We start from the raw sequence: 18751 nt of genomic DNA, 5'->3' as shown, positions 1-18751 counted from the left end.
TTCTTGTCAAGTTGTTAGGAGTTTATAATTTAAAGAGCTTTCTGTCTGAAGGTACATTACTGTCAAATTTCAAAGTAATGAGTCACATTAATTCAACAGTTACCTCTTGCATATTTCTATATGTATAACACTATTTTGCATTATGATACGGGTAAGTCATAAATAATTAAAATAAATGGTTCTTAGTTGCTTTTGCCATAATCATTTTATGATATAGCAGTAATGTTTTTCAAAGTCATCTGTTTAAATGTTCACTAACATTACCTGTACTTTTGTTTTCATCTTCAGATTATGACTGTACCTAATGACCCGTATACTTTTCTCTCTTGTGGTGAAGATGGAACTGTTAGGTGGTTTGATACACGCATCAAAACTAGCTGCACAAAAGAAGATTGCAAAGATGTAAGAATCAAGTTTTTGTACAAATGATGAAAAAAATTAAGATTATACTTAAAATTGGGTAGTAAGTTATCTCTGAGTTATGAGCTTATGGATAGATAAAGAATTTTTTATTTTATAAAATTTTCAATAAGTATATTTTTATAATCAAAAAATTTCTTAATTAAAATGTTAATAGTGAAGTTAAGGAACGTATACTTAAATTGTACAGTTCAAATATATTTATAAAAATTTATATAATTGTTCAGTATATACCATAGCATTATAAAAACTTGAAGTATTTATCAGTATATTCCATTTATTTATGGAGGCAATTTTGGCTTACCAATAACAGTGATAAAAGCATGTAGAAGTTTAGTGTCTTCTTTTTATTTTTACCCTGTCCTTTAAACCAAGATTTATTTATATGCTATCTTTTGTTTTAGACAGTTAGATACCATTTTATCAACATGTTCATTCAGATTTAGCTCACTTCTCTAAAGATAGAGCTTCACTATCAATTTTGTATTTTTTAAAATAGTATTTTAAGCTTGAAAAAGACCTGAGAAATCAGTCAGTGTAAGGCCTCAGACAACTAACCCTAAATGTTATTTAGAGACAGTAGCTTTTGTCTCAGATCATTTTAGAGTAGTAAATGAAGTAAGCAAGTATTGCTAAATACATTTTTACTGATAGTTACCAAAAAAAAGTTACTAGTAATCAGGTTGAGTGTTTGCTAATTAAACCAGTTAGTATTGTTAACATGCTTTAGGTGGAGAAAAGATTATTTTATACATTGAAACAGAGAAGAAAAAAAATAAAAAAATTTTGTCAGTTTTTATATTGTATACATGTATACACATACACAATTAGGAACGTTGAACTGAAGGCAGAAATAAGTTTAGAAGAGCAGGTTGTTTATTAGGGGCATCTGGTTTACCTGTTTCTTAGTAAATTATAGGTCCTAAAATTTGTTATGTCAAAATCTTATAAGCAATATTTTCATATACAATGTAGTTGGATTTAATTTTGCTTTTATAATCAAAAACTCTGTAAAACTAAAGAATAAAGCAAAGCTAATAAGTGAAATATTGTTAAATTTTTTCTCAATAAAACTTCTGATTTCTTTATATGTAAAAAGGAATAGAGAGAGTATAAAGAAAAATTGATAACTAGGGTAATTCTTAAATTCTAAAAATTTAGAATTATGAACAGTATTTGATGAATAAATTCTATGTAATAGGAATAATATTCTGAGGCCCATAATTAAATACATAAAACTTAGCATAAATGTAACTTAAAAACTTGGCTATTCTGAGAAAAGTGAGGAGTTAGAGTTGTAGATAAAATAGTATAGAATTAACAATACCTTAAAGCTATATCTTTGGGGTGATAGCTCTTATATTTTCTAATGCTTGTATAGAGATAAGTAGTGACATTATAGTGAAGCCTGTCTTTGACATAGTTTGTATATATGTATGTATGTACTTTGTTTTTGAACTGGTAAGGAGGAAGATTTTATAAGTTAACAAAAATATAAAATTTTAATATCAGGTTATGATATTTTTGTTATACTTTAATAGCAATCATTAAAATTACAATATCATGAGTACCGTATAAAATAATGATTATACTTAGATAGACAAAGGTTGATTATACCTCCATCTTTACTGTCCAGTGGACCAATGATAGCAGGCATTTCTAATGACATTAACGACTTAATGACATATTACATAGGTAATGTATGAGTCTTCTAATACTTCTGAAGATGATCATCTTATTCCTGAGTATGAGAATATTTAGGAGGCATGTTGGTTTTTTTCCTTCCTCATTGTCATACTGACTGAATTAGGATTTCTGAAAAAGATTTTCTTGTTCTAATTGAAGGGAAAATGTTTTAAATAGACTATTATCTGTTGTAAAGCTTATGTAACTGGTATTTTTTTATCTTTTGTAGGATATTTTAATTAACTGCCGACGTGCTGCCACATCTGTAGCTATTTGTCCACCAATACCATATTATCTTGCTGTTGGTTGTTCTGATAGCTCAGTACGAATATATGATCGGCGAATGCTGGGTACAAGAGCTACAGGTAAAAAGACATATATTAGAGAAAATATGAGATCCTATCAGTTCAAAGGATAAATCTTTTTTTTTAAATAAATTTATTTATTTTTGGCTGCACTGGGTCTTCATTGCTGCGTGCAGGCTTTCTCTAGTTGTGGTGAGCGGGGGCTACTCTTCATTGTGGTGCGTGGACTTCTCATTGTGTTGGCTCCTCTTGTTGCAGAGCATGGGCTCTAGGTGTAGGCTTCAATAGTTGTGGCTTGTGGGCTCTAGAGTGCAGGCTCAGTAGTTGTGGCGCACCGGCTTAGTTGCTCCGCGGCACATGGGATCTTCCTGGACTAGGACTTGAGCCCATGTCCCCTGCATTGCCAGGTGGATTCTTAACCACTGCACTACCAGGGAAGTCCCCAAAGGATAAATCTTTATGATGTATTGCAATTTTTAAATTTCATTAGTTTGACATAAATTTAGTAAATAGAATGTATTTTAAATACTATGGATTATTATAAAAAATAGCATTTCACCAAGTTTTTATGACCCATCAGTGTGATACTTTTGCAGGTTATCACTTTAGAAAGTTGTAACACTTGATATATTAATTTCCTGGGTCTGTCATAACAAATTACTATAAACTGGGTGACTTAAAATAACAGAAATTTATTCTCTCACATTTCTGGAGGCTAAATGTCTAAAATCAAGATGTTGCAGGGTGGTTTTCTGCTGGAGGCTCTCAGGAAGAATCTATTGCCTGCTTCTCTCCTAGATTCTGGAGGTTGCTGACAATCCTTAGCATCCCTTGGCTTTTAAATGTATCGGTCCAATCTCTGCTTCCATATTTACATGCTATTCTCTCCTGTGTATCTGTGCCTGCATTTCCCTCTTCTTATAAGGACACTAGTTACATTGTATTTAAGGGCCACCATAATCCATTATGACCTCATCTTCATAATTACATCTACAAAGACCCTATTTCTAAATGAGGTCACGTTCTGTGTTTCTTGGTGGACATGAATTTTCAGGGGACACTCCTCAGCTCACAACACTTGGCTTTCCTAATTTCTCTTTGCCATCTTTTCAATCAAGGGGATAATAGTAAGCGTGGTGGAGAGAAAAGTTAGGAAAGAACAGTGACTTGGGTGTGTATTAATGTATAACATATTTATGCCTATTTAGTAGCCTAGCTAAAGTACTGTAAATGATGCTGCACTACTGAATTTGAATTTGCCTTAAACTCCTATTTGTTTCTCATCTGCTTTGGGATCAAACCACTTCTGAAATATTCACCTCAAAGCTAACTTCCATTAGCATTTTCTGTCAAGGAAGGTCAAGATTGGACATTCTTTCTCTCTTTCTCTCTCTCTGTCTGTCTCTCTGTCTCTCTGTCACACACACACACACACACACACACCCCAAATATACATACATATTACACATTTATATATATATTCACATATTTTATGGCATCAAAAATAAAAGTTGACTTGGGCCAGAAATTAACAATGTTGATCTCAGTGTCAGTTTATGTCCAGTGAAAATGGACATAGATTACTGAAATGGGAAAACCAGATGGGATCTTTTTTCTTTCTTGAACTGTGATTGAGGAGTCTTGTCTATTTGGACATGCATGTTTAGGGGGAATAGAAGTAATATATGGAACTGTAGGCTCAGTTATCATTTCTCAACAGATGGGACATGATTGAAATTTTGGGCAGGGCAGGATAATACAGCTTTGTGGGATTCTTAGAATTTAGCATTCCTGGGTCTGCAGAGCACAAAGTGCCAGTTGTACCTCTCCCTATTGTATTGCATTATGTTGATGACCACCAAAATTAATTAAAATTAGAGTGGTATTCCCACTCTGTTATCTTATAAGAGGAGAATTTCATGGCAATCAAAAATCTTTTAATGACATAAAGTAAAAGGTAAATCATATTAAAAAGATACTGTACTGTCTTATCTAGTTTGCTAGTAAATATCAGCTTTCCGATTTATATTATAAAAATTATATTATCTTAATTTGGGGAATTTTTAAGAGATGATTTAGTGTGACTGTAATCACAATATAAAATTGATTAAATAACTCATATTTCCAATAAAACATTGATGTAATCTGGAATTCTAGAAAATCATGAATTCTTTTTGGAAGATATGTAACCTTTATACTATATTCATTTTTATTTTGTTACAAAATTTGACTGATGATTAAAGAGTCTTTTCCAGAAATAAAATATGATAGCTTGGATTTATATTGCTACATTAAATCACATATCTCATAATTCAGATTAAGAGTTTTTCAAGTGTTTTTCTTGAAAAATATTCTGAAGTTTAAACAATTCCTTTTTTTTAATTTAGGGAATTATGCAGGTCGAGGAACTACTGGAATGGTTGCCCGTTTTATCCCTTCCCATCTTAATAACAAGTCCTGCAGGGTGACATCTCTGTGTTACAGTGAAGATGGTCAAGAGATTCTTGTTAGTTACTCTTCAGATTACATATATCTTTTTGACCCAAAAGATGATACAGCACGAGAACTTAAAACTCCTTCTGCAGAAGAGAGAAGAGAAGAGGTAAGTTTACTCAAAACCATGTTCTTTATTGAATTCAGAAAACATTAATTCACTAACACCTGGAGCATTAATTCAGTAACTCCTAGGGCCTGAAGGGCTTCAAAAAATAGAGCTAATTTTCATGGCATTTACAGTCTAAGGAGCAAAGACATGAAAACACGCCTGAAAGAATGGGAGTAATAAATAAGGATAACGCAGTAGGCGAAAATATTGTAAAAGTATTTTTACAGAGAAAATATTTAATAGCAAAATGTTTTTCCAAGTTTATGGATGCACAGCAGCAGGCAAGAAAGATGAACAGTTCTGACAGTTGCAGAAGAGGCAATTAAAATAATAAATAAATGTGATGTATAAACTTCCAAGAGACTAAATGATTATATTCATGCAACAATGTTTACTATTCATATGTTGATAGCAGTCCTTCCTGTCTTCTCCTGATTCTGCCTCTTTCACAGTATGAATTAGTGACATGTAATATTATCTCTAGGTACATTTTGTAAAACAATGACCCATATGAGTGAGTGAGAAAAAGGTAAGTTAAAGTGTCTGCACATACACACACAACACAACACATACACAGAATTGGGAGAGGAGGGGATTGCAGTCCTCATATAAATAGTGAATGGTAATAGTTGAAACTCCTATTGGTGCATGAATATAAACATTTAGTCTTTTAGAAGTTTACACATTACATTATATATATATCTCTATATATCTATATCTGTAGATACCCTCTTTATCAATTTCTAGATATAAATATAGATATATATTATGTATTGGAGACTAGGTGAAAGAACTACTTTTCCTAAAATGACTGTAAAATACTAAATCATTTTTCTTATTTATGAAAAGCAAAAGCCAGAAATAGTATATCTTTGACAATACACAGCAGTAGAAAAATTTTTGTTTTAACCTTGTTAAGCTTCTTTCCCCACATTTTTCACTTTGGCTTTTTTATTTTACAATGTCCTATGGTTGTTTTTGTTCTTTTAATTTGGTTGCACCGGCTCTTAGTTGCGCCTCCAGGTCTCCTTAATTGCGGCACGTGGGCTCCTTAGTTGCGGCTCATGGGCTCCTTAATTGAGGCACACAGGCTCCTTAGTTGTGGCATGCAAACTCTTAGTTGCAGCATGCATGTGGGATCTAGTTGACCAGGGATCAAACCTGGGCCCCCTGCATTGGCAGTGCAGAGTCTTATCCACTGTGCCACTAGGGAGGTCCCTACAGTGTCCTGTGTTTAATCACTCTATTCTTTGGATTATAAACATCTTTTGAAATTAACCATTGCTTTTTATTAATTATCAGTGACTTTAGGTATTGGTCCACCTCTTCTTAATGAATACATTTTAAAGGTACTAAAGAACAATAACAATTTTGTAATTCCTATGAGATGCAAAACTAAATCCAGTTCTTATAGTTGCAGGTTGAGAGAGCTATAAAATTAGAAAAAAATCAAGATTACTTTATACATGTGTTTTTGGGATTTTAAATTTGGCACTGTGTTTAAGTGAATTAGGAAATTGGTGAAGAAGAGGGTATGATGGCTTATGAAACAATTTTTGAGTTTATTGGTCTGATTGAAAATGTTAAATCTGCTCTGTCATTTTGTTGTTGCTATGTAATTTCCTCTTGAGATAATGTGCTTCAGTAGAGTTACAGTCATACCTTGTGACTGTTACAGAACGAAAGAGTTGGAAATGCAGAAACATTTTAAGTGAGCCAACCAGCTCTTATCCCATAGAATACTTAGCCTAAAGATGTTTATATAATCAGAGTGAAAGAGGCTTAATCATGAACAGTTGGTTTTTTTGAACATGTTTTTCTCAGTATTCTTTCTTGAATTAACTAAATTAAGAAAAATAATTCTGAAAATGAATTAAAATTTAAAAAATAAATTATCCTTATTGTAATAAATGAAATAATTCACAGGTCTATATAGAAAAAGAAATTAACAACCTGTCCTCCTCTTAATCTTGCCATCTTTTCTTTCAGTGTTTTATGCTAAATCCTTGACAGTAATGTTCAGACAAACTCGTCTCAGCTCACCAAATATTTACTGGGTGGCTACTATACTGCATACTATACTAAACTTTAGAAAATCAGGGATGACTGTAACAAAGACATGATCTCTCATTCAGGAGTTTACAAATAAATAAATAAATTTATAAAGGAATAAAGTTTATAAATAAATGTGTGAAACTTAAAATAATAGAATTGTATGTAAGTATTATGTTCTATATAAGTAGACCAAAAGAGGGAATAATTGTTTTTGACTGGGAATGTAAGAAACACTTGAGCAGGGTTTTAAAGTATGAATAAAAGTTTAATATATGATTTTTTTCTTATGTTTTCATATTTTTATATTTTCTTAACTTGTAGGGGTCTCTTTTTATTTCCTATATTATTTCCTTTGTCCTCTAATAATTTGTCTTTCACCCCCGCCCCTTTTTGTTTTGGCCACGCCTCTCGGCTTGCTGGCTCTTAGTTCCCCGACCAGGGATTGAACCCAGGCCTCTGGCAGTGAAAGCTCAGAGTCCTAACCACTGGACTGCCAGGGAATTTCTGTTCCCCTTCTTTATTTAGCATATTCTTTTGTCTTATTCAAATTTTTTCCACTTCTCATTTTCCTTTATTTTGGTATTCCTTTTTCCTTTTTATTGTCTTTTCTTTCTTTTTGTTTTTCTCTCATATCTTTTTGACATTTCCCCCACCTACCTAGCACATTATTGTGCTGCTTTGTTGAAGCCAATCTCTCATTTTCTCCTGGTCCCCATCATTTATCCCTAAAAGAATTGCATGTATCCCCTGCTTTTTGAATGTTTGCTTCTATATACTTTGCTTTTACTAGAGACCTGCTTAGTACTTGCTTTCACTAACTAAAAAATCCAAAGAGGATTTTTGCTTTTACAAAAAAAAGGGGAAAAGCGAAAATGGCATTTGGCGTTTGTTTGCAGTGTGCATCCTGAGCAGCAAGTGGCATCACCAAGCTCCTTCCCAGTGAACTATACTCGACGTGTCAGCATCAAACTGCCATAGCTTTGAATTGTGTCTCTGTCTCAGCCTCAAGCTGTCGTAGCATTGAGTTGTGTCTTTGAGCATCTGTGCTGTTATCTCAATTTATTCTGTGCATCCATTAGCAAGATGTGTCCTAAGGTAATTGCTTCTTCATTTTACTCCATTTTTGACTTATGAAAGTTTTCATAGGAACATTCTGCTTTCAGATAGTAGGGGAAACCTGTATCCAAAATCTGTAGTACTGCTTCCCACTCTACTATTAATACTCGAATCCAAGTCATCAGCATCTCTCCTCCTAGATTATTATGGTAGTTTTCTTACCAGGTCCCTGCTTTCATACCCACCCCCTCCAATCCTTTAGTTAGCTACACAGTAGTCAAAGTAATCCTTTAAAACATAAGTCAAATCATGCCACTGTTCTGATCATCCACACTCCAAAAGGCTCCCCACCTCACTCAGAACAAAACTGAGGTCCTTACAGTGGCTTCAAGATTTTATATCATCTGGTTCTTGTTACTTCTACTGCTCTCTCCTTTATTTACTCTGCTCTAGCTACATCTACTTACTTGTTTACTCAGACAGGCTAAGCTACCTTATGGCTTTTGCATTTATTTTGCCTGATATGATCTCCTCTAGATATCTGGATTTCTTTTTCCTTTACTTCTTATAGGGCTTTTCCTATGTTCCCTTCTCCGTTAGATCCTACCTTACCACATTATTTAAAATTGTAACCCTTAATTATCTGGTACTACCTATCACCCTTTTCTATTGATACTTTATTTTTTTCTGTAACACTTACCATTTTCTCTGTATATTTTACTTTTTTATTTCATGTATGCTATAAACTCTGTGACATTGGGAATTTTTGTATGTTTTGTACATTGATCTTTCCCCAATACCTAGAGTAGTACCTGACACATGAAAGGTGCTAAAAAAATTTTTATTGAATGACTGATTGAATGAATGCCGTATCATTTACAGAATTCTTGAGTAGGTTATTTCGCATATCTCAAAAAATCAAACTTAGGACTGTTTTTAACTTGAAGATCTTGTTCCAGAAATAGTTGCTGAGGTTATAACATCAGTTCTTTGCCTGTATAATATAAAAATTTCTCTCTTGTAACCATGGAACAGAGCTCTTAATTCTAAGTACAATTTATATACAGGGTAAGGCTCTCTCTTTCTGGAAATGATTATTTGTCTGAGATTTTAGATAACTACCACACTAGGCATCCTCTAATCTTCTGATTATTCTTTGTCACACTTGTGACTTCCTCTGCAGATTTTGTTATTCTCAGTTGCTTTTAACCATACTTACACATAACATGGATTTTGTGTGGTCTTTTTTTTTTTTCTGTTTCCTTTGCTGAGGATGGAGACTTTTTTCCCCCCATTTTCCTTGTTGCTTGGTATGTATGGTTTCCAGGAGCAAATAGAAAATTTACAGCTAAGCTGTCACCAGATTTCTATTAAAACCTGCTTAATCGTGAAAGAAAAAAGAATCAATGAATGTTATGTTAGAAAAAATAAAAGGGAGTGACCCACAGGATGGGAGAAAATGTTTGCAAATCACATATCTGGTTTATGATTTAGAATCCAGTATCCAGAATATGTTATATAAAGAACACTTACTACTCAACAATAAAAAGACAAGTATCCTAAATTAAAAAATTGGTAAAGGATTTGAATAGACATTTCTCCAAAGAAGGTATACAAATGACCATTAAGCACATAAAGAGATGTTCAACATCACTAATCAAAACCACAGTGAGGCACCACTTCACACTTACTAGGTTGGTTAAAATAAAAAAGTCAATGACAGTTGTTGATGAAAATGTGGAGAAATTGGAGCCCTCATACATTGCTGGTAGGAGTATAAAATGGTGCAGGTGTATTGTAAAACAGTTTGTCAGTTCCTCAAAAGTTACGTATAGAAGTTATCATATGGTTCGGCAATTTCCCTCCTAGATATATACCCAAGAAAATTGAAAACAGGTCCCCGTAAAAACTTGCCCATATGTTCAGAGCAGCATTAGTCACAGTAGCCAAAAAGTGGAAAGAACTCAGTGTTCATCAACTGGTGAATGAATATACAAAATGTGGTATATTCAAAAAGTGGAATATTATTGAGCCATAAAAAGCAATGAAATACTGATATATGCTGCAGCGTGGATGAACCTTGAAAAATATTATGCTAAGTGAAAGAAGTCATACACAAAAGGCCACATATTATGTTATTACACTTATATGAAGTGTCCAGAATAAGCATATCCATAGAGACAGAAAGTAGATTAGTAGTTGCCAGGAGGTGAGTAGAGGGAGAAGTGGGGAATGATTGCTGATAGGTATAGGGTTTCTCTTTACGGTGATGAAAATGTTCTGGATTAGTGTGATACAAGTAGTTGCATAGCTTTGTGAATATACACCACTGATTTGTCTACTTTAAAAGGGTAAATATTATGATATGTGAATTATATCTCAATAAAAAGATGTTAAAATATAATGGTTAAAGGCAGTGATTAAGAGTGTCAGATGCCATAGACATCAAATAAAATAATCTCTGAAAGGTGCTGTTTGAATTGGAAATTGTTTTTTTTTTTTTTTTTTTTTTTTGCGGTATGCGGGCCTCTCACTGCTGTGGCCTCCCCCGCTGCGGAGCACAGGCTCCGGACGCGCAGGCTCCGGACGCGCAGGCTCAGCGGCCATGGCTCACGGGCCCAGCCGCTCCGCGGCATATGGGATCCTCCCAGACCGGGGCACGAACCCGTATCCCCCGCATCGGCAGGCGGACTCTCAACCACTTGCGCCACCAGGGAGGCCCTGGAAATTGTTTTAATCATTTTATCATTGATCAGTGAACTTAGTCATTGATCATTCACTGGTGATATTGGTGAGAATGAATTCAGTGGAAAAATGGGAATGTAAGGTTGACGTCAGTGAATTGAGAGAGGAGTGGTAGATAAAAATAGAATGAATATAGACTTATTTTTAAAAATTGGGATATAGTTGTTTTACAATGTTGTGTTAGTTTCTACTGTACAATGAAGTAGAGTTCCGTGGGCTATAGAGCAGGTTCTCATTAGTTATCTATTTTATACATATTAGTGTATATATGTGAATCTCAGTCTCCCAGTTGATCCCTCCCCCCAGAATATAGACTTTTTAAAAGAGGCTTGACAGTAAAGCTTCAGAAAGCATGAGAAAAGAGTGTAGCTGGATAGAAATATGAAATTGAGGTGTTCTGTTTATTAAAAATGATAAGAACCTTTAGCATACTGTGAGGAAGAACCAGGAGAGAAGAGATGAATGTAGGGATAGAGAGAATAATTGTTCAAGGAATTAAATGAAAAGCACAGATCGAGATTAAGCTTAAACAAAACAAGTGATCCATCTCCTGAGAAAGACTGGAAGGAATTAAGAAGTAGATATAGGTAAGTTGTAGAATGCAGCTGAGGAAATTAATGTCATTTCTATAGAACTGACTTTATTTTCTCTGAAGTAGGAGGAAAAGTTAATAGTTGAGAATGAGAGCAACAAGGCAGGGTTGGAATAGGTACTGAGGGAGAACCAGAGAGCAAATTGTCAACAATAATAATAAAATAATGATTACTTCTATTGCCAGTTAGGTATTTAGGTACTTTACCTAGACTATATCACCATAGTAGAAAACTTAGGCTCACTGTAGTTAGATAACTTTCCTCTTGTCAGTTGGAAAGTGATACAGGTAGGATTAGATATCACATTTACATGATTTTAAAGTTGCATTCAAACTTTAGGTTGAAGATAATAAGTACAGGCTGTCAACATCAATGGATATGTATGGCTATCTTTCATAGTTTGATTAGCATCTCAGTAAAGGAAGTAAGAAGATGGAAAGAATCTATTAGACTTACAGTGTGCTTTAAGAATTGAACAAGTGAGTTTTCTCCTCATCTTTTAGTTACGACAGCCTCCAGTTAAGCGTTTGAGACTTCGTGGTGATTGGTCAGATACTGGACCCCGAGCAAGGCCTGAGAGTGAACGAGAAAGAGATGGTAACTATACTTTGGTCAGCTTTTAAAAAATATGGTATTTAAAAATTAATATTTTAACTCATTTCCATTTTTTCACTATTATAAGTGATGCTGTAACAAACATCTTCATACATATCTTACCATACTTGTGCAAGTGTATCTTAGGATAAATTCCTAAAAGTAGAATGTGTGGGTCACTGGATAATTACATTTTAATTTTGATAGTTATCAAATTACCCTCTGAAAAGTATGCACTATTTTGTATTCCCACTGAAAGTGTAAGAATGTCTTTTGCCACAAAAAACATTGGGTATTATCAAACATAGTAATTTTTGCCTTGGTATTTGATATAAAGAGTAATGAAAACTCCCAGTTTCCAATCTGAGAGTTTTATAAGAGCACATAAAAAAATTGTTTTTTCCTCCTATCAGATGCCTTTGATAAGCATAAGAAACTACTATTTTGGGAGTGTTAAGATGGCACACTTTTTTTGATACAGAATTTTTTAAAAAAATATTTATTTATCTATTTGGTTGCACTGGGTCTTAGTTGCAGCAGGCAGGCTCCTTAGTTGTGGCATGCGAGCTCTTAATTGTGGCATGTGAACTCTTAATTGTGGCATGCGTGTGGGATCTAGTTCCCTGACCAGGGATTGAACCCGGGCCCCCTACATTGGGAGTGCAGAGTCTTATCCACTGTGCCACCAGGGCACAGTGGATAGAAGTAATGTGTGTGATTTTAATAAACGGATCTATAGCAAAAATCTTATTCTAATGATTTCTGAAATCTTTTAAGATCAAAAGCATATTTCCCAATATATTATTGTTGGTATTATTTAATATATTTTAAAATATAAAGCTACATTATATAAAGGTAATAAAGCATAAAATAAATTCTGTTTTCACAGAAAATTCAAAACAAATGATTTCCATTTTAAATTATATGATTGTAAAATAGAATTGTCACAGTTTCAATTTGATGTGATACTTAATTTGAAAATGTCCTTAAGAAAATACTCGTATATTTGAGGGGAGACAAGAGGGGAGGAAAGAGATAAATAAAAAATTTTCTGGTTTCCGTTAATTTCAATTATGTGGAATTTGCAGTAAATGATGATAAAAATAAATTCAGTTTAGGGAAATTTAAGTGAGAGGGCAAACCTTCAGTTGAAGGAAATTTAAGTGAGAGGTCAAACTTTTCTTTTAATCTGTTCAGCTTAGAATTCATGAGCCCCTCCTAGCTGTCTGCTCTTAGAACTAAAGATGTGGGTTGGGGTAGCGGTGGTAGTGTGGAAGTACTTAAGAATTGGCAAACATGTAGGAGATGTAAGTCCTGTTCTTGAGGAACTCAAAATAGAGATGGAGAGTCATTCATGTAAACATTTACTATAAAATGTGATGATAGCCCTAATAGGTTTATATATACATTCATATAATTTATTTAGGCAATTTGATTTTTTAAAATTGCTTTCATTTTAAAGCCTTCAAATCAAGGTTTTTGCATTAATGAAAGATCCTGACCTATTCCTAAATCCACTGATAAGACCTGTGTTGTCATAGGAGAGCAAAGTCCCAACGTGTCATTGATGCAGAGAATGTCTGACATGTTATCAAGGTGGTTTGAAGAAGCAAGTGAAGTCGCACAAAGCAATAGAGGACGAGGAAGATCTCGACCCAGAGGTAATTTTTGTTATTAATTAAAGTTACCAGAAAACCTGAAAAAACTATCTATTGGAGTCAGTTTTATTAATATCATCTAATGTATACCATGTTTTATATCTTTAGTAATCATAAGGTTCTTATTGTATTGTGTGGAGCAGTAGAGAACAAAGGGTATTTGGTATAATTTGCTCCTCTAGACCTAGCCTTAATTTTTTGCTTTTCTCAGAAAAAGTAAGAGAGTCTGATATCCCCTATTGTAAGTACTTTTGTATGTGCTCTGAGGAGGGATATAGATAAAACTCTTTAGATAAGTTTTATATAATTAAATAGTTTCTTCTTTTGGTTAGTTATATACAATGGCTGTCAATTTCTGTTTCTAGTGTTAGCCGACCTGTTTTCATATTTTGGTTCACTACTTTCCAGCTTTGTGGTCTTTGGCAAGTTACTTATCTCTGTCAAAAACCAGGAGTATGAAAGTTAACTCCTAAATGTTTTAAGTCCCAAAATGAAAAATTCTATTGAATTTCATCCATAAATGGTTCTGGTTAAATTCTGCATACAAACTTAAAAAAATTTCTTAGACTGTGGATTTGCTTAAGAGTTATTACATTTGTGCTTAAATTTAAACTAAGAAATATTGAAATCAAGATGATTAAAAGAAAAATTTTTATATTCTGTAGTAGTTGGATCTTGCAAGACATGAACTTGATTAGTTCATTCTATCTGTCTTTTAATAATATAGATTTGAAGCAAAATCAAGGACATTTTTAATGTTTATTGAGTATTCTTAATTATTCCTTTGCAGATAGCACAAGGCCTAGCACAACACATGGTAGACATTCAAGCCTTTTAAAATCATGACTGCATCATGTTATTTTAGTGGTTAAAACGTTACTGCTAATGAAATGGGAATCAGGAACTTAATCTTGTTATGACCTATTTGTACCTTTACTCTTGTTAATAAAATTTTTTTATTAAATATTTTACCAAGGACATTATGTTACAGAGTAGAAATACATTAATATAAGTCCATTATCCTATTATCCAGATATTAAATCAGAATCATCATCTTCAAACTTAAGGAACTAGACATTATTTATAGGAATCTTTCAAGCTGTTATTTAGCTTTGTGTAAGTCAAGCTACCATACTGAGCATTTTGCTTGAAGGGTTGATTATTATAACAAGATTGTGCCATAGGTAGACTTTTTACCCCTATTAATTAGCCTGGTGGGTGCTTTTGATATCCTGAAATAATCTGTTTCTCTGTGTGTGTGTGTGTGTGTGTGTGTGCACACACACACATGTATTTCTTGAACATATCTCTAGAGTAGTTGGTTTTGGAAAGCATTTAGTATTTGAATTTGTATTACGATGTGTTTTTTGAAGGTGGAACTAGTCAGCCAGATGCTTCAACTCTTCCTACGGTCCCATCAAGTACTGATTTGGAAGTGGGTGAAAATGAAACTGCTATGGAAGTAGACACTCCAGCTGAACAGTTTCTTCAACCTTCTACATCCTCTACGATGTCAGCTCAGGCTCATTCAGCATCATCTTCTACAGAAAGCCCTCATTCTACTTCTTTGCTGTCTTCACCAGTCAGTGAACAAAGGCAGTCTCTTGAGGCATCTGGACACCATACACATCATCAGTCTGGTGAGGATGTTACTCTTTAAATAGGCTGTGGTTCATCTGATGATTTCTGATAATGAAAACTTCTTTTTGGGCTATTTTGAAAGATACTACATCACATCAACTTATTCTTGCTGGAATAAATGATCAAAATGACATGTAATGTGTGAATGTGTAACTTAAAAACAAAATTCAAGTATGCCTCACTTGCATGAATTTTAATAAATAGCAGGAATCTTCAGTTTACACAAGACAGTTCTTTAAAAAATGTAAGTACCAGCAGATAGTGTTTTGACATAGTTTAATGCACTTGACTTAACAATTATTTTTATAGACAATTATAGACCAAAATATCTTTCTTAAGCTTTTTTGGTTGTCTGTGTTAAAGTGATAGTGAAAATATAGCCCTGATTATTATTAGATCCATTGTATTTATGTTTTTTTTATTATTTTTCCTCAAATCATGACATACTTTTAATACATTCTTTATGATGAATTTTATGTGGTCTCTTGTCAACAATGTATACAATTTACCAAAAGAATTACTTCTCCTATATTTACATGAAGAAATTATTTTATCAAATCCTTGTCTTCTTGGTATTTGATGTTAGTGAAAAAAATCAACTTCTAAATTCTGTTAAAATTGTGTTTTCCTCTCAATATTACAACTCCTCATGTTCAAACACCTCACCCCACCCCCAGCTATGGAATGTGCTCGTGTTTACATAATAATCTTTAGCAGATATATCTGTAGTTTACTTGACATTTTAAATATATACATGTAATTATAATAACCAACAAGATGTTCATTCATATTTTTCTTTGAGTTTTTCTAAGGAAGTATATTCCTCGATATATAATCAAAAATATTAGCGACTAAGGATACATCTGGCAGGGCTCAGCTAAAGCCTATAAAAAAAAATTCCTAACAGCTTAACTGCCAAGCTGTCACTTTATTCTTGCTTCTCTGAAATCTGATGCCAGATCACCAAATATGGGGTGTTTTAAATTAAGCACTCTTTTATCAGTATATCCCATTTTTGGTAATTCATTTTCAGTTTCTATGGGAATAGAAGCCAGACTCAATTCTGTGGCTGTTAAATAACACTTGTGTACAATTTACCTATAATAATAACCTAAAGATGAGCTATGAAATTAGATTTTCCATATTCTAATTGATACAGCATTTCAAGTTATGGGAAAATAAAATATTTTGGAGGGTTAAGGAAGTCTGGACAGAATCATTTAAAAGTTTGCTTTTCAAAACAGGTAAAATTGGTAAAAACAAGGCTTTTTAAAGTGATAGCATTCTTGGGAATAGTCTTAAAGATTCTGATCAATTATAAGTTTGGTCAAAACTTAGCAAGAAGATTCCCTATCTCATGTTCACGTTCCACTGAATCTTAACTGATTCCAATTGTTTCTTAAACACGTTTCTGAGTAAGCTACTTAGTATGGAATTTCATTTTTCCTTTTTGTCATAGATACTTAACACATTCTAATACTACATTTGAAATTACTAAATTCTTTTTAATATTTGATGTAAGTATTAAATACTTGAATACTATTTCTATTTCATTGAATCATTGAAATAGAAAAAAACATTTTTGTGATGATCAAGCAACATTGAACATTACTTGACACTTTTTGTCTATACATTTTTCAAAGAAACATAGGAGATACTTTTAACTGGTAGGTTATGGAAAGAATTTTGGCTGACTAAACTATGGAAAATTGGAATATTTCCGTGATACCAAGACAGTATTGCTGTTGAGGAAGATGATTTGATATTAGATGTAACATCTAAAGATTATGTCTGTGATTGTTTTGACAATAGGCCTTTCATAATCCCAGAGTTTAGCATTTTAACAATAAGGACTTAATGCTCTTTATGTTTTTTTTTCTCAATCTTTTATTCACTTCTAAGTCCAGATGGGTTTGTGGATAGTAGGAATTATCCTTGTAGGTGGGAGTATCATCCTAGAGCCATGATTTCTATTATTGCCTTGCATAGAGATGGAGAAAACAAAAAATATGCTTCTTGCCTTGCTGTGGATACCTCTTTATGTAAATGTTTGTATCTTTCATTCAGGTCCCTTGCATTTCCTCTGTCACTTTTACTGGACTGAGGGAGAGGGACAGTGGGAATGTGAAGACTTGCCTGGCAAAACTCCATCTCTGACTGAACCTAATTATTTGCCTTCTCTTAGTCTACAATTGAGTCACTGATAGTGAAGAAATTCATGACCACAGATTTCATTGGCGCTCTGCGTTAAAGCAGTCTTCCAACACTGTTGCTCAGCACCTAGACAGAATGTCTATTTCACACCTTCATGTCTCTCAAACTTTTAGCACCGCCCTTTACCCTCATCCCACCCCCTAGCTTATAACCTTCTTTCATTCACAGTGGGGAAAAAAAGCGTTCACTTTCCTACTTTTGAATCTCCCAACTTTCCAGCATCTATACTCACATTGTCTGTGACAGAAGCAGTCCCATTTTGGGAAGAAGTGTATCTGCTCCTAACAAAAGCTGGCCAGTGCATCTCTTTCCAGCTTCTCAAGGACTTTGCTCCTTCTCCTGCATCTTTATTATTCCTTTTCTACTGAATTTTTCCTTTCCACCTCAAACATGCTCTATAATTATCTTCTATCTTAAAAATATCTCTTAACTGTCCCATATTCCCCTCCAGACTCATGTCTTTGCTCCTTTTATAATCAGAGTCTTCAAAAGAATAGCTTACATATACTGTCTCCATTTTCTTACCATCTTCCACTTATTTATCAACCAACTCCACTCTGCCTTTTAACCTCCTTTTCCACTGAAACTTTTTGTCAAAGTCACCAGTGACTTCCATTTTGCCTGTTTTAAAGTATACTTCTTTGTTCGTACTTAGTAGATTTTTTAATCCAGTTGCATTTAACATAGTCTGTCACTTCTTTTTTGAAACACTTTCCTTTTTTGGCATCTATGACACCACTTTTGCCTACTTACTCTTATTAGCAACTCTGGCTGGTTTTCAGTAACGATTTTTGATATTTCTTATTCTATAATTCTCAATATTTTAGTAAAACCCCTAGTCTGTGCTCTCTTCTCTACATGTACTCTATCCCTGGTTAATTGCATCAATTCCCATAGCACTTAATATCTCCTCTAAGTTGATGATTCCCAAATGTATATTGACAATCTGATTTTCTACCCTGAGTTATAGACTCCTGTGTCCAACTGCTTATTTGACTTCTTTTTGGTTATCTTTGTACATCTTAGGTTTAATGTGTCCAAACTGAAATTTAATTTATCCTCCTATCCTTCCCATCTCACTAATCTCTTTCATCTTGGTCATTTCATATCTTAGTAAATTATAACTACTGCTCATGTGCTTATTTTAATAGCCTGTGAATTACTGATTCCTTGCTTTCC

At 33.6% G+C, this 18751-nt stretch overlaps 1 protein-coding gene across 8 annotated transcripts in view; it reads left to right on the top strand.

Annotated features, from left to right (window-relative positions):
* Positions 1–18751, top strand: part of DCAF6 (DDB1 and CUL4 associated factor 6) — a 165299-nt gene that overhangs the window by 68831 nt on the left and 77717 nt on the right. For all 8 annotated transcript variants that reach the window (XM_060091305.1, XM_060091308.1, XM_060091304.1 and 5 more), the window contains exons 5-10: positions 289–402; positions 2336–2471; positions 4799–5013; positions 11969–12062; positions 13601–13720; positions 15091–15357. In XM_060091305.1, coding sequence (XP_059947288.1) covers positions 289–402; positions 2336–2471; positions 4799–5013; positions 11969–12062; positions 13601–13720; positions 15091–15357 — 946 coding nt within the window. The remainder of the gene's footprint in view (positions 1–288; positions 403–2335; positions 2472–4798; positions 5014–11968; positions 12063–13600; positions 13721–15090; positions 15358–18751) is intronic.

Source organism: Mesoplodon densirostris, chromosome 2 (genome assembly GCF_025265405.1).
Source record: "Mesoplodon densirostris isolate mMesDen1 chromosome 2, mMesDen1 primary haplotype, whole genome shotgun sequence".
Taxonomy (NCBI): Eukaryota; Metazoa; Chordata; class Mammalia; order Artiodactyla; family Ziphiidae; genus Mesoplodon; species Mesoplodon densirostris.
This window is presented reverse-complemented; position numbering and strand designations above follow the sequence as displayed.